The sequence below is a fragment of the Piliocolobus tephrosceles genome, chromosome 8, assembly GCF_002776525.5.
Source record: "Piliocolobus tephrosceles isolate RC106 chromosome 8, ASM277652v3, whole genome shotgun sequence".
In the NCBI taxonomy this organism is placed as follows: Eukaryota; Metazoa; Chordata; class Mammalia; order Primates; family Cercopithecidae; genus Piliocolobus; species Piliocolobus tephrosceles.
This window is the reverse complement of record NC_045441.1, coordinates 142970963-142986435: the sequence shown is the minus strand read 5'-3', so window position 1 is coordinate 142986435 and position 15473 is coordinate 142970963. Positions and strand designations below refer to the sequence as shown.

The 15473-nt window shown below is 42.5% G+C and overlaps 1 protein-coding gene across 9 annotated transcripts in view; it reads right to left on the bottom strand.

Moving 5' to 3' along the window:
- DPP6 (dipeptidyl peptidase like 6) overlaps nucleotides 1–15473 on the bottom strand; it is a 1140747-nt gene that overhangs the window by 218084 nt on the left and 907190 nt on the right. For 8 of the 9 annotated variants that reach the window (XR_003306682.2, XM_026447005.2, XM_026447006.2 and 5 more), the window contains one exon: nucleotides 4513–4594. The exons of the other annotated variant lie outside the window; for it this stretch is intronic. Coding sequence is in view for 7 of the 8 variants with exons in the window: in XM_026447005.2 (XP_026302790.1) it covers nucleotides 4513–4594 (82 nt within the window). In the remaining variant the exon portion in view is untranslated. The remainder of the gene's footprint in view (nucleotides 1–4512; nucleotides 4595–15473) is intronic. 9 annotated transcript variants of the gene reach the window in all.

Below are 15473 nucleotides of genomic sequence, written 5' to 3'. Positions count from 1 at the left end.
ACAGAGGGAGATTTCAGTTAAAAAAAAAAAAAAGAAAGAAAGAAAAAAGAAGAAACATGGAGGAAATCTCAGTTCAGGAAGATTCATCTGAAGAGGACAAAATGAGGAAAGAAGTGGTACGGAGAAATACATCGAAACAGCACATGTTTTGAACGTTTATATTTCCCGACTGACCACTCCAGTTTGGAGGAAGAGGAAGCAAAGGAGAGACACTGTATTAACATTTTACATAGCATTTCTTGTTTAATCCTATTTAATCTGGCCAAATCTATTTTCTAGATCACATCCTGGGCCCTCAGCGACATTTGGAAGCAATCTTATTATTCGTCATAAACTCCAGCCCCAGACCAGCATCATCACAGAAGTGGCTTCTGGCAGCCTGGGGCCTCCTCCCACCCACTCCGCTAACAACACACAGGCCATTGTCCCTGCAGTCATTACTACTGGAGGAATGTTCTGTGGGTCTCACAACACTTACTCTAAAAGGTAAGAGTCACTATTTGGCAACCACACTGAGGCACTGGGAAAAGATGCCCTCACCCACCCCTGGTTCCCCGGGTCGTCTCCTGTGATACGGGGGCTCCGGACCCAAAGGCAGCGCTGAAATCACTCAGCAAAGGAGGCTACATGTTCCCACAGCTCATTGCAAACTTCAACCGCAGCTGTGTTCTCTGCTCCCAAAGGAGAATTACTCACTTCAATCTGACTCATTATAATTAGAGTACGTTGACTTTAGGGAGCAATATTTACTTTTTAAAATAAAATGGCAATGAGGGGTGTGTTGCTTGGCATCACTTAATAGGTTAGGGCTTGCAAGGCCTGCTCTTGAGTTGTGAATTTTCTGTGCAGACGGAGCAGGTGTGGGGAGTACCTGTCATGAGGTGTTGGCTCTGGCATCAGGCTTTCCTCATGAGAACAACCATGAGAGCATATGATCTCCTAAAACAGGGGTCAGCAAACTATAACCCATAGGCCAAACCACCTGTGTTGGGAAGTATAGCTTTACTGGAACACAGCCATGCCCATCGTGTCTACACTGTCTGCAGCTGCTTCCATGCTGCAGTAAGGGAGCTGAGTCATCGTGCTAGAAACCATCTGTCCGCAAAGACTGAAACACGTGCTATCTGACCTTCTGCAGAGGAAGGTGGCCCCTGCTCCAGCACATAGGGCACTCACTCGACAACGAGCTATACTGCCTCTTAAGCTCAGTACATGCATGTATCATAATGCTCTTAAAGGTCGAATGGATTTAAAAACTCAAACGTTCCACAAGCATATAGCACCTTTGGTACTAAACTCAAGTATTAACAGTTATTACTTACCTGAACATTCATTTCTTTGAAGCAGAAAGGAACTCAAATTTCTGTCACCTCTAGTACTGTCCTATTCATAGATGCTGGCTATTTGCCACCATCCAATTCTTCATGCTGAAGTGGTTTGAAACCACAAAAATACATTAACTAATGAATTAATCGATCTATTTGTGCTTTCATCTTTTACCTCAATAAATGTGTCCTGGGCACCAGGCATTGTGCTGGGTGTGTTAGAATACGAAGATGAAACAGGCTCACTGTGTGGACTCAGGGTACCTGTATTAGTCCGTTCTCATGCTGCTATAAAGAAATATTTGAGACTGGGCAATTTATACAAGAAAGAGGTTTAATTGACTCACGGTTCTGCATTGCTGGGGAGGCCTCAGGAGACTTACAATCATGGCAGAAGGCACCTCTTCACAGGGCAGCAGGAGACAGAATGAGTGTCGAGCGAAGGGGGAAACCATCAGCTCTCGCGAGAACTCACTATCACTAGAACAGCATGGGGAAAACTGCCCCCATGATTCAATTATCTCCATCTGGTTCCACCCTTGACACGTAGGGATTATTATAATTCAAGGTGAGATCTGGTGGGGGACGGGGGACACAGAGCCAAACCATATCACCACCTAACCAAGGACAGAGATATGTCTACAAGCAACAAGAGATCATGTGTGCTGGGAGATTGCACGGTGAGACCTGAAGCCCCAGGATGGCTACCTACCACTGTGTGTGTGTGTGTGTCTGTGTGTGTCTGTGTGTGTGTGTGTGTGTGTGTGTTTTGGGGGAGGTGTCAGGAAGCCTTCTCTGAGAAGTTGTCATTTACTTCGTTTTGTTGCTACTTATTCTGTAAGAGGTTAAACATGATAACTTCTATAATCATTTTCACCTTCTCATCTCCAAGGGAGCATGACATGAATGAAGGTCAGTTGTTCAAGCGGACAATTATAGACTTAATTCTAAAGTGTGTGCATGCACACACACACACACACACACACATGCATGCATAGCAACTCCTTTTACAGCTGAGGGTTAGATTTCCTTTATGTTACAAGCTGTTCCCAGAGGCAGGACGACACGTACCAACTCTACTAAGGGACCCGGTTTATTTGCATGTGCAGACAATGAGGCAGGAGTCCACACACTGAGTTATAGCCACTGGGTGATGAGAAGCAAGGCCGCAGGTATGGTGGAAAGAGACCTTGACATGTGGTCACGTTATGATGGTCTCCTGACTACTATAAAAAGGCTGGACAATGATCACTCAGTAACGTTACACATTCCTATCCTTCTCCCTGCAGTGGCGTGATGAGGCCAGGTGCAGAGCTGTGGGTACTGGCTTGTAATGGATCCACAGCAGGCAGGGAGAGCTCTCTACGGAGGTGTAATGGCCACTTTGACAGATGATTTGATGGATACTGGAAATCTCTTCAGTCACAGACTTTCAGAGGGTTTTAAGGTCAACTATTAGAGATTCAGTTGCACATCAGTCCTGAAAACTTAGGTCTTCCACATCTCCTACCAAATTGCATTTTTTCCCTTTTTAAGAGTTAATGCCTTTGAGAAAAGACCAATTTTATCTCTTTGTTGTGATTGAACTGATGGGTTGGTGTTCCTTGGTCAAGGTCAGCTCTCAACTTCCTCACTTCCTCCTGTCACCCTGTGATTTTGATCAGTTACATACGCTTTTCAAAACCTCTGTCATCAGTTTTAGCATTAGAGACATGATCATAATAGCTAAAATATTAATAGTTTCATGGCCTCTATGCTCTTGTTTTTTTCAAACCAATTCAAGGCAGTGGAATTAATGCATAACCAAGAAAATGCGATTGTACTATGGGGAGAAATAAGACTATTTTCATTTGTAAGATAGATGACAGCTTATCCAATACAATTCTATGTGAGGTTTTAGATACGATCATTTTTTGTGCTATTTTAGGAAAAAGGAGCTTTACAAATGCAGGCTTAGGTAATCAGCTTAAAGAGGCAGAAGAAAATGGTGACTTGAAAACAGCAACCATGTCATCTGACCTTCAAACCCGAGGGACTTTCTGCACATGGCAATACAGTCTCTTAAAAAATGCTGCACAGAACGGACAAATATAATCAAGTTTTAGTCAAATGCAAGGCTAGAGTTGGAAAAACCTGAGGGATCATATTCTCCATATCCTTTACTACATGACTGGGCTGCTGCCTGCAGCCTGACAGCTGGAGGCGCCCCGCAAGGCCAGCTCGACAGTGAGAACCAGGGTGGGAGCCCTCATCTTAGAAATAGTGTTCAGGGCCGTTTTCTCTGCACTGTCCTTCCCGTTCACAGAAACCTGGCAGTTTTGCCAATTTGAGAAGGAATCCATGAAGACAGCTGATAGAAACCGAGAGAGCTGCAATGGCCATGGGGGATTTTGCATGTTGATGGGATTGGCCTGGCTTCATCAGGGCCAGCAAATCTACTTGCTTAAAAAACCCTCCACAGAGGCCAGGTGCAGTAGCTCATGCCTGCAATGCCAGCACTTTGGGAGGCCGAGGTGAGTGGATCGTCTGAGGTTAGGAGTTCGAGACCAGCCTGGCCAACATAGTGAAACCCTGTCTCTACTAAAAATACAAAAATTAGTTGAGTGTGGTGGCGCACGCCTGTAATCCCAGCTACTCGGGAGGCTGAGGCAGGAGAATCGCTTGAACACAGGAGGTGGAGGTTGCAGTGAGCTGAGATCGCACCATTGCACCCTGGCCTGGGCAATAAGAGTGAAACTCTGTCTCAAAAAAACAAACAACAACAACAACAACAACAAAAAACCCTCCACAGAAAGAAGTCTGAGTTCCCAGAGCATCTTTTGATGACAAAACCATTTGGATCATTCTCATTTGCAGTCCTTTTAATGAAGTTGATCTCTTTGAGCTCATGATTCATCTGGAGTCCACAGACACAGCTACAGTTAGGCACCACTTCAACCATGTCAGATGTAGGAACCAAGCACATGCTGCTCCAATTTTAGGAGAATTTGCTATCTAAAATGAAATGACCCTTTTACATATCCAGACACCCTGGTGTATTTGTCCAGATGTTAATTTACACACACACACACACACACACACACACACAGAGCACCATATACAGGCTGAGTACAGTGAGACCCATTCAGCTTAGAAAATGGAAACTTCCTCAAAACCCAAATATAGTTACCGAACTTGATTGGCTTACCAGCTGTTGGCCTTTAGGGCCCCATCCTGCATACTGAAGTTTTGCATTGCTGACTTCTGGTGGGTCCAGACTTTGAGGATCCCTGAAAATTGAACAAACAAACAAAAACAAAGCAAAATGTTGGGAACCAAGAATTTAAGCTGCTGCAATTTTATCCCCTACCTATAACTTAACTCCTTTCTTGTTCCATGCTATCCATTTCAAGAGCTTGTCTCTTGTGTTACTAAGTAATATGTCTCATTTAGTCTATTAGGTTTCTTCAGATGTATATAATTTATATGAAGCTCAGATAGGTCTATCATTGCTTAACCCAAATAGTAAATACTCATTAAGAGAGAACATGCAATGAGGTCTCTGGATCAACTTCTTAACTCTCCAGAACAGTCAGAGTTAAAAATTAAAATGCAGAGCCATGCAGTGATCTATCTCCACAATTTGTGTCTCCATCTTTGGTTCTCCTAGAAGATAATTTTTTCTAGGTATCACGCAGGTCATGAACTTACAAACCTGGTGGCATCAGGTTTTGTGTTGGTTTGTGTTGATAGACACAAGCCGAGTGAGAGAGGGAGGAAGGGGATAAATTGAAAGATGTATTTCCTTTCAAACCTCACTTACATTGTTTATCCTTAATGTACTGATTAAATACCAATACCACCACAACAAAAACCTGTCTAAGTACTTAAAGGTTATAGTGAATAAAGGTCATGGTGGGAAAAATGAAAAGAGCTAACACTTTTATAAGTATTAAACATCTCAGTATATTTTGTAGCTACTGTTGTCTCCAACATGCAGAAAAGATTCATTTTCGTGTTTCTTCTGGATGACAGCCCTCCACGTGAAGAATGATATCTGTGTTCTGCTGAGTCTGCTGGGCTCTGTCAGGTAAGCATCCCATCACTTAGCTATAATATTTCTTATGTGGGGCTGGGCACAGTGGTTCATGCCTGTAATCCCAGCACTTTGGTAGGCCAAGGCAGGTAGATCACGAGGTCAGGAGATCGAAACCATCCTGGCTAACATGGTGAAACCCAGTCTCTACTACAAATACAAAAAATTAGCCAGGCATGGCGGTGGGTGCCTGTAGTCCCAGTTACTCGGGAGGCTGAGGCAGGAGAATGGCGTGAACCTGGGAGGCAGAGCTTGCAGTGAGCAGAGACTGTGCCACTGCACTGTAGCCTGGGCAACAGAGGGAAACGCTGCCTCAAAAAGAAAATTATATATATATATATGTATTTCTTATGCAAAAGACATAGCTGGGAATGCACCCACTCCTCTGTGGAGGGCAAGGGTTGAATGGCCTTTGGAAAGGGAGGATGCTGCATTTTAGGGGTTGCATGAACAAAGGAGATGAGGTAGGAAGGGAAGGAAGGTGAAGGGGCTAAGGACATGGTGGACTGGAATCAATAGAAAATACAAAAGCAACGGCTGAATAAAACTACCAGGAAAAACAAGGAATACATTTAGAGAAAAGAGAGATGGGGGAGGCTAGAGAGTCCAGAATGCCCCAGGTAGTTTTAGATGAAGTGTCTGGGTTTGGAGAAGCCAGGAAGCCTGAGGGTAGAGTGACGATGCCAATTCAGAGAAGACATTGCTGCTTAGAAACCAGCTGGGAAGGCAGCTGCCCAGCGATCAGAAGATGCAAGCAAGTCCTAATATTGCAGGTTCTGTTAACAGATGAGTTTTTAACATTTGCATGGTTTTGTTTTGTTTTGTTTTGTTTTGAGAAGGAGTCTTGCTCTATTGCTCAGGCTGGAGTGCAGTGGCAGGACCTTGGCTCACTGCAACCTCTGCCTCCCAGGTTCAAGTGATTCTCCTGCCTCAGCCTCCCGAGTAGCTCGGATTACAGGCACCTGCCACAATGCCTGGCTAATTTTTGTATTTTAAGTAAAACAAGGTTTCACCATGTTAGCCAGGCTGGAAACTCCTGACCTCAGGGAATCCGTCCTCCTTGGCCTCCCAAAGTGCTAGAATTACAGGCGTGAGCCACCGCGCCCCACCAACATTTGTATGTTTTGATATTTCAAAGTATTCTCATAAGCATAGGTTAGTTTCTCTTGAACCCTGGTGTAGAGAAAAGCTTTGATGACTCAAAATTCAGAAGCCAGAAATTAAGATTAGTAAGTTGGACTACATAAAAACATAAAACTTCTGCATGACAGATGCATCATAAACAAAAGACATATTACAAACCAGGAGAAAATTATTTACAACACATGCCATGGACACATGGCTAACATCCCTAACATACAAAAACTCTGAAAAACTGAGGTTATTAAAAAAGATAAAAATATGAGAAAAAGACATGAACAGACAATTCACAAAAAGATATAAAAATGGCCCCCAAACATATGAAAAGGTACCCAAATACATGTGAAATTAAGGAAGTAGGAATTCAAACTAATTGAGACATCATTTCTCACCTATGAGAATTGGAAAAAGAAGAAAAATGTATGACACGTGATGCTGGGGAGGCTGTAGGGAAACAGGCACTCTCAGACTTGCTTGTCAGGAAGCAAACTGGTGCAATCATTTCAGAGGGACATTTGACAATATCTAATAAAATACTCACTTAACTTTTAGCCCAACAATTCCACTTCTAGACTCCTAGAGAATTTACCTCAAACAATGCACAAATACATGTGCACAAGTTTATATTTCTTGTAGTTTTATTTGTAGTTGCAAATATTGGAAACAATATGTGGTTGAATAAATAATGGTACATCTTCTTGTTTTTTTGAGACGGAGTCTTGCTCTGTCGTCCAGGCTGGAGTGCAGTGGCTGGATCTCAGCTCACTGCAAGCTCTGCCTCCCGGGTTTACGTCATTCTCCTGCCTCAGCCTCCCGAGTAGCTGGGACTACAGGCGCCGCCACCTCGCCCGGCTAGTTTTTTGTATTTTTAGTAGAGACGGGGTTTCACCGTGTTAGCCAGGATGGTCTCGATCTCCTGACCTCGTGATCCGCCCGTCTCGGCCTCCCAAAGTGCTGGGATTACAGGCTTGAGCCACCGCGCCCGGCCGGTACAACTTCTTTTTTAAGGCTGAATAGTACTGAGCAGCAAGTAGAGTAGTAGTGATTACCAGAGGCTGGGTGTGGGAGGGACTTGGGGGGGGGGGGGGTGCTGACAAAAAGATACAAAGTTTCAGTTAGACAGGAGGAATAAGTTTTTGAGATCTGTTGCGGAGTATGGTAATTAGAGTTAATAAGAATGTAATACATGTTTCAAAATTGCTAAAAGACTAATGTTAACTGTTGTACCACAATGAAAAAAGGTAAGTATATGAGGTGATAGAGATGTTATAGCTTGATTTAATAATTTCATAATGTATACATATAACAGAATATCATATTGTACCCTGTAAATATATACAATTATCATTTGTTAATTTATAAAAATCCCCAAAACTATAACCACCCCCCCCCCATACAGTGAAGTGCAGGTGTAAAAGAGAATGAAGAACTTTATAAACAGATATGGAGTGATTTTCATGTCAGAGTTAACAAAGCCCAAGAGTATGTGTTATAGTATGTGTGTATATAGTATGATATAGTTATGTATAATAGAAGAAAGGGATATGAGAATATATATGAATTGAGTCTTTTGTGAAAAAAGAAATATAGGAAGCAGAAACCAGGAACCAGATTGATTACCTATAGGGTGTAGGTGGAAAAGGGGTGGAAAGATGGGACTGCTGAGAGAAGGAAGATTCTCTGTAGTTCCGTGAGTAAATGCGTTTCTCCCAGGGGTCTGGACGATCAATTCTGAGACTGTGTGCCTATCAGAATCGGATAAACATGCAAATATATTGGAGATAATGAGAGCCAGGACCTTTTTCACTATTGGAGACAAATGTTACAAGGAAAAGGGGAACACTAAAATAAACTGTGAAGTTTGAAATCAGATTCTCTGAGTATATCTTTTTGTATCACCTCAAGTCTTAGACAACAGTAGGGTTTCAGATACTCCCCAAATAAAACAAACAATAAAAAGGAACCAGGATGTTGGGGAACCCAGAATGGAAAAGAACATCAATAAAAGAACAAAACCCCATTACAAGTGAAACACAAAACCACACTGAAGTGGGTGGAGAGGGAAACAACTAACCATAAGTAACTTTGGGAAACAGTATTTTGACTAAATAAGCTAAAGCTAAAATTAAAAAAATTTTTTTTTTAAACCCTGTAAATAAATGCTGTAGTTCAGTGAGTAAATGTGTTTCTCCTAGGGGGTTGGATGATCAAAGCTGAAACTGTGTGCATGCTAGAACTGGATAAATAAGTAAATATATTGGAGCTAATGAAAGCCAGGTTTTTCACTGTTGGAAAAAAACCGTTACAAGGAAAAGGGGAACACTAAGATAAACTGCGAAATTTGAAATGAGAGGTATCTGTATAAACTCACGGTTTTTAATCTCTATGTACACAAAGAGATCCAAAATGTAGATATGTGTGTGTCCATGGGTTAGTATATATACATATATGTCCTGGGTCTGTCCACTGAGAAGGCCTAGAAACAATGACACCCCAGTAGCAATGAGCACAGTTAGCATCTGGATCTTGGTGTCTAAATACCATCACCCAGTAAAATAAAATAGGGATTCTAGGAGAAGCAATTGTATCTGGGCCAGGGCAGGGAAAATACAGAATGATCAGGAATATTTTATGGAACCAGAAAGAAATAGAATACTCAAAAAAAGATGGGGGTTTGTTGAGAGAACAGGCAAGCTAACCCTAAAGGAGTTTCTAATGACTCACACTAGTACAGTTTGATCAACACAAAAAAATGAATGATAGTACTGGATTAACCCATAGAATAAAATAAATACCCATGAGTCTTTACTAATATAAATAATTAAATAAATCAAATCATCAAATTTACAGTGGAAACCTGGCAGACAGCCACTTAAGCAAGTGACCAAGGCCAGCATCACTGAAGCCCCTTGGATATAATGCACTGGGAAGGACAAATAATCATTTATGTGATTTTTTTTTTTTTTTTTCCGCTCAAAATGCAGAACCTTACTCCAATCATGAGAAAACACTGGGAAAAATCCAAACTGAGGGACACTCCAACATAACTGACCAGACCTCCTCAAAAGTGCAAGGTCATGAAAGACAAGAAGAAACTGAGGAAATGTTACAGACTGGAGGGTGCTAAGAAGAAAGAACATCTAAAGGCAGCGTGGGGTCCCGGGACAGAGAAAAGACACTGGTAGAAAAATTGGTAGAATTCAAATAAGGCCTGTTGATGAGTTAACAATATGGCACCCATGTTGATTTCCTATTCTTGATCATTATACTAATATTATAAAATATGCTATCACTAGGAAGGGTGACATGAGAAATACAGGATTTTTTTTTTGCACTATTTTTGCAACCTTTCTATGTCTACAATTATTCAAAATAAAAAGCTTTAAAAAAAGAATTTCATAGCTTATATCTCATTGGCTATAAAAATTGTCCTAAATAGAAATGAAAAGTCAGATAATTTCCCTCCCAACATACTGTGATCTTGATTTTAAAAACTGAAAAAAAAAGAATTCCATATGTAGCATAGCACAGGACCTCAATATGTGCCTATGAACAAACAAATAAATTAGTAAATAAAGGTAGGTTCTAGAGGTGGCTCTCAGCAAAGATACTTTTGCAAGTTTAGAGATAAACCTAACAAATTCCCTTTACCTATGTTGATTTGGAATTTTCTAAGCACAGAGGACAGAGTGGGGGATCAGAAAGACTTTTTAGAGACAAGCCTAACAAATTCCCTTTACCTGTGTTTATTTGGAATTTTCTAAGCACAGAGGACAGAGTAGGGGATCAGAAAGACTTAAACTCCATTGCCTTACTTAATATTGAAATTCAGTTTGTTAGATTGTGATTTCCAGTAGGTGTCTAAGATATTCAGAAACAGCAAGGGACTAACTTTTCTTTGATATGACAGATGTAAATTCCCGTAAAGGCTGCTAACTGGAAATAATATGGAGTGCCTTGCAAGACTGCATGAAAACTAGGGCCAATATGCCATGGTGATTCACTAATTCCGATTTTATTACCTGTGCTCACCTGTGCCCAAGGAGTCCTTTACTTCTTCCATAAGCTAATATGCATTTCCCTTCCCTCACCACCAACACTTTACAGGAGTTTCCACAGAATCAGACTAGGAATCAAAAGGTTTGCATCCTAGTCCCAACCTTATGATGTATGGATCACAAGGCCTTCAGCAACTCTCTGTGTCTTATTTTCTCCTATGGGGACGATAGCTACCCTCCTCCTACAGAATGGTTGTGAAATTCAAGAGAAACAATGGCTATTAATTTATAAACTCTAGCATAGTCCAAAGAGGTAATTATTTTCTTTTTGCTAGCTAGTGACTCTCTCAACCTCTCAATCTTTCTCAGTCTCTGTAAGTTAAACAAATGACTCCAAGATGCCAGAAGTGAGTTGCGGCAACCTGTCTTCAAAAACACCAGGATGTCCCTCATGGGCAGGAAGCTGTGAAGTCATGGAAACAATTCCAAGAAGCTGTAAATTTAATCTGAATTCTGCCACTAGGAGCAAAGGGCTTGGGGCAATAGAGTAACTGGATCCAAGTTTGTTTCCCTGTATACAATGAGAATAATCATGTTTGCCTCATAGGGTTGGAATCAATAATCTATTGTATGTGAAAATAGGTAGCACAGAACTTCCCAGCAGATATTCCATAAATGCTGGTTTATTCATTGATAAACTGGTAAATAATTTGACCATCCAATATAATACACACAACACATATATGTGAATGTGTAGATGTATATGTGTGTTCCCTTAACCCTTCACTTAATTAGAAAGGGTCGATGGTTGATTATTGATAAAATGTTATTACAACAACTATATGTAATTTCTTTTAAAGGCCCAGTAATATGTCAGATATTGGGACAAATTTACTCCATGGAACTCTGCAGCAAAAAACAAATGGGCTCAATCCCTGTGTCAGGTGGGAGACTGGGTTTAGGGTCTCAATCCTCAATCATATTCTCCACATCTGTTCCTATGACAGGAACTTACATTTTTGCATTGGAATTCGATTTCTTGCAGGGTATCAGATACTTTTCCTTTCAAGTTAAAAGAGGATTTGAGAGTGATTTTTCCAACTTCTTCTCCACTGTGGGAATTCCCTTTTTGATGAGCCCCTTGGTGGTCGTTCATCCTCTGCTCCAATCCCCTATTGAATGGCTTTCCTCATACAACTCCTCTGCCCAGACTAGCAAATGCCCAACTTGGTTTTATGCTGGATCTACCTCCTCCACATCAATACCTCGACCTTTGAGAATGACAAATGCAATGTCTCCAACGTCAGCTGGCCACTAACCATTCCCATCATCACAACCAGCCAGAGGTGTGAGACACGTCTGTCCTCAATGCCAATTCCAATCTTTCTTGCTCTCCTCACATCTCTCTTGTACCTACTGCCTCCTTACTCTAAAGGGACAAGGAGGTGTGGGGCAGACAGAGGGGCACTGAAGGCTCTCCCTCCCACACCCACTCCCACTCCTTCTCCCTTTTGCCTACAGGGCTTCCCTCTCCATCAGCCTCACTCTCAGCCTTTGCCTCTGGGAGGCTCCAGCTTGGCCCAGATTCCCTGTTTCCCTGCAGAAAGACGTGCTTCCTCCTGGACACACTGAAGTACCTGTTGCTCCTCCCTCCTCTCAGTCTCCAGTGACCAGGCATCCCCTTCCCGTCTCGGCCAGCATTTCCTCCTGTACCTCCTTTTTTGTTCCAGCCTAGAACTATCAAATACTTTCCTTTCCATTTACCTTCCTGGTAAACTTTTATTATTTATTACTATTTTCTAATTAATAAGCTTACTTTTTTTAAGAGCAGTTTCACGTTTAGAGAAAAACTGAACAGAACTACAGAGAGCTCCCATATCCGTCTTCTTCCCCTGCCCTCAGTTTTCCAGATTACAAACATCTTGCTTGAGTGTAGTGCATTTGGTACAGTTGATAAACCGATATTGAAACATCATTATTAACTAAGTCCCATAGTTGACATTAGGGTTCAGCCTTTGCCTGTGTGTTCTCTGGGTTGTGACAAATCCATCTGTCTTGCACCTGATCATACAGACGTCTTTTGAGTCTCTGCACCTCTGTGGACTCTGCCTATTCATCCTTCCCACCCCACCAAACCCTGGCAAGCACAGCTCTGCTTACGCCCCCGTAAGTCTGCCTTTTCCTGAATGTCACATAGTCAGAATCATACAAAGTATAGCCTTTCAGGTTGGTGTCTTTCACCAAGGAATCTGTGCTTTTGGCTCCTGCAAGTTTTCCCACGGAGGATAGACTTTTATGTTGCTTCAGCCTCTGGGATTTTGCTCTACCAGTCTCTTTCCTTTCCCTAAAGTTGTTCTCCCAAAGGAAATGCAGACAACTAGGACCTCCTCCCAGGCAGTTTCTCCACCCACCTCTGAGCACCTCCTCCCACGCAGCCTCTCCACCCACCCATGAGCACCTCCCCCCACGCAGCCTCTCCACCCATCATCAGTCCAACCCCTACTGGTCTTGGTCCAACCCAGTGACTGGTCCAAATCCGAGGGCCACTTTCTGACCTCCTCCTCTGTCCCTAACCCACTGCAATATGGCTTCCACCCATTTTGAAAGTGAAATTGCTTTTCTTAAGATCTTCTGTGTCCATCGAGGTTCCAAAGACCGTGGCCTCCCTGTCCTGGGCCTGGGTGGTCTCTCTCTGCGCACAGTTCTGCTGCTGCTTCTCTGTCTCGATGCTCAGTACCGCCCCTTGTCCCAGCTCTCCCCTCACCTCCTTCTCTGGTCCTCGTCTCCTGTGGGATCTTCTCTGACTACCCTTTAAAAGTCAGTGTCCTGGGCATGACTGCAGCCCCGCTCCTCTCTTCCACACCCTTCTCTGTCACTGTCATTTCAACTGTGTCCACATCTCTGGCCTCCAGAACTGCAGGGGCCAATTTCTGTTGTTTTAAGCCACGAAGTTTGTGGCGATTTCTCACCGCAGCCATAGGAAGCGAATGTCCCTTCATTTCCCGGTTCCACCAAGGCTCAAAGCGACTTGCTCAGGGCCAGGTAACTGACCAGCATCTGTGTGAAGATTGAGTCAAAGGGGGAAATCTCCAACTGCCTGAAGGGACAAAGTGGAGACCCTCAGAGGGCAAGGCAGAGGCAAACCCTGGAGGAGCTGACCCTGACCTGCTGCCCTGTCCACCGCATGGGCTTCTGGCCCCAGCCGGCTTCCTGCAGAAGTGCCTGGCCCCACCTCGCACATGGAGGCCACGGCAGCACACTCGGCTTAAGCCCCAATTCCCCGCATCAAATGATTTTCCAGCATGTCCTGGATTCTTCTGAAATTCTTAGAGGTGTGTGTGAGAGCGAGGAAGACAGGCAGAGAGAAAGAGAATGCAGGAAGGTGTACAGTGATTTATTTGGGGGCTACTTAGTTGTCCTCCTTCATTTTCCTTTCTTTCTTTCTTCTTATTTATTCATTTATTTTAAAGAACCCCTGGCAGGCTCGGTGATGAATCATCTCCTGGGTAGAAATGGATTAGTTAAAGAAATGATGCAGGAAGAATAAAGTGATCTGGACTTGACTATATTTCAAAATAATCACACAGTCCATTCCGATTTTGCTTATTTGAGCAATAAACAAAACAGGGCATAAATCATGTTGAAATTTGAAGAGTAAATTAGTGCTGCAAAGTTTACTCATGTATCTTCCTAAATGATTTTGAGGGACTGAAAAGCTTCCAAACAACAACAGCACTTGGGAGTTAGGGGGCAAAGCTAACAATTGCTTTTCTGGATCCTAACATTTTATGACCAAAGGCACCAAAAAATAGCATTCTCAGTGTCTAATCATACGTGTTTTCTGGGTCTTCCTATGTACTTAGCATGGTGGGTAATATAAAAATGTATGATACACTCGCAGTTCTAAAAGAGAACCTGACACATGGTAGATGCTCAATAAATATTAATTGAATAATTAATTAATGGATGGATTAATAAGTGGGTCTAGTCTAATCTCCAATCACTGAATGGCTAGGGTCAGTAATACCTTAAACTCATGCAGCACTGAAATATTCATAGTACCATTTTTTGTGTGTATCTAAATGACACAGTTAAATTTTTGAGGGCAGGAATCCTCATGGGCAAAAATGCTTTCTCAGGGGCCAATGTTTGAGCACATACCCCATTAGTAATTTCAAAATTTCTCCAGACACTCTGTGGTGTATCTGAAGTTCCTTTCCTTATGAAACACTTGGGCCAGGCACAGTGCCTCACGCCTGTAATCCCAGCACTTTGGGAGGCCAAGGCAGGAGGAGCAGAAGAGTCAGGAGTATGAGACCAGCCTGACCAACATGGTGGAACCCCGTCTCTACAAAAAATACAAATATTAGCTGGGTGTGGGCACACCTGTAATCCCAGCTACTCAGGAGGCTGAGGCAGGAGAATCGCTTGAACCTAGGAGGTGGAGGTTGCAGTGAGCAGAGATCGTGCCACTGCACTCCAGCCTGGGCAACAGAGTGAGACTCCGTCTCAAAAGAAAAAAAAAGATTTGGATATAAATGTTTTCAGGCAGAGATGCTCCACTCACTAAAGACTGATCAGGGTGGCCTGTTCTAAAATATTAGTGACAGCTTCCCTCTCTAATTCAGAGGGACGCTTTTAACATATATGATCACAAATAAGAGCACAGTCATCCCTTGGTATCTGTGAAGATTGGTTCTGGGACACCTCTGCAGATATCAAAATCCAGAGATATTCAAGTCCTTGATATAAAATGTGTGGTGTTTGCACATAATATAAACACATCCTCCAGTATTCTTTAAATCACCTCTAGACTACTTATAATCCCTAATTCAATGTAAGTGCGAATGTAAATAGCTGTGATACTGTATCATTTAGGGAATAATGACAAGGAAAAAAGTCTGTACAAATTCAGTACAGATGCAACCATGCATT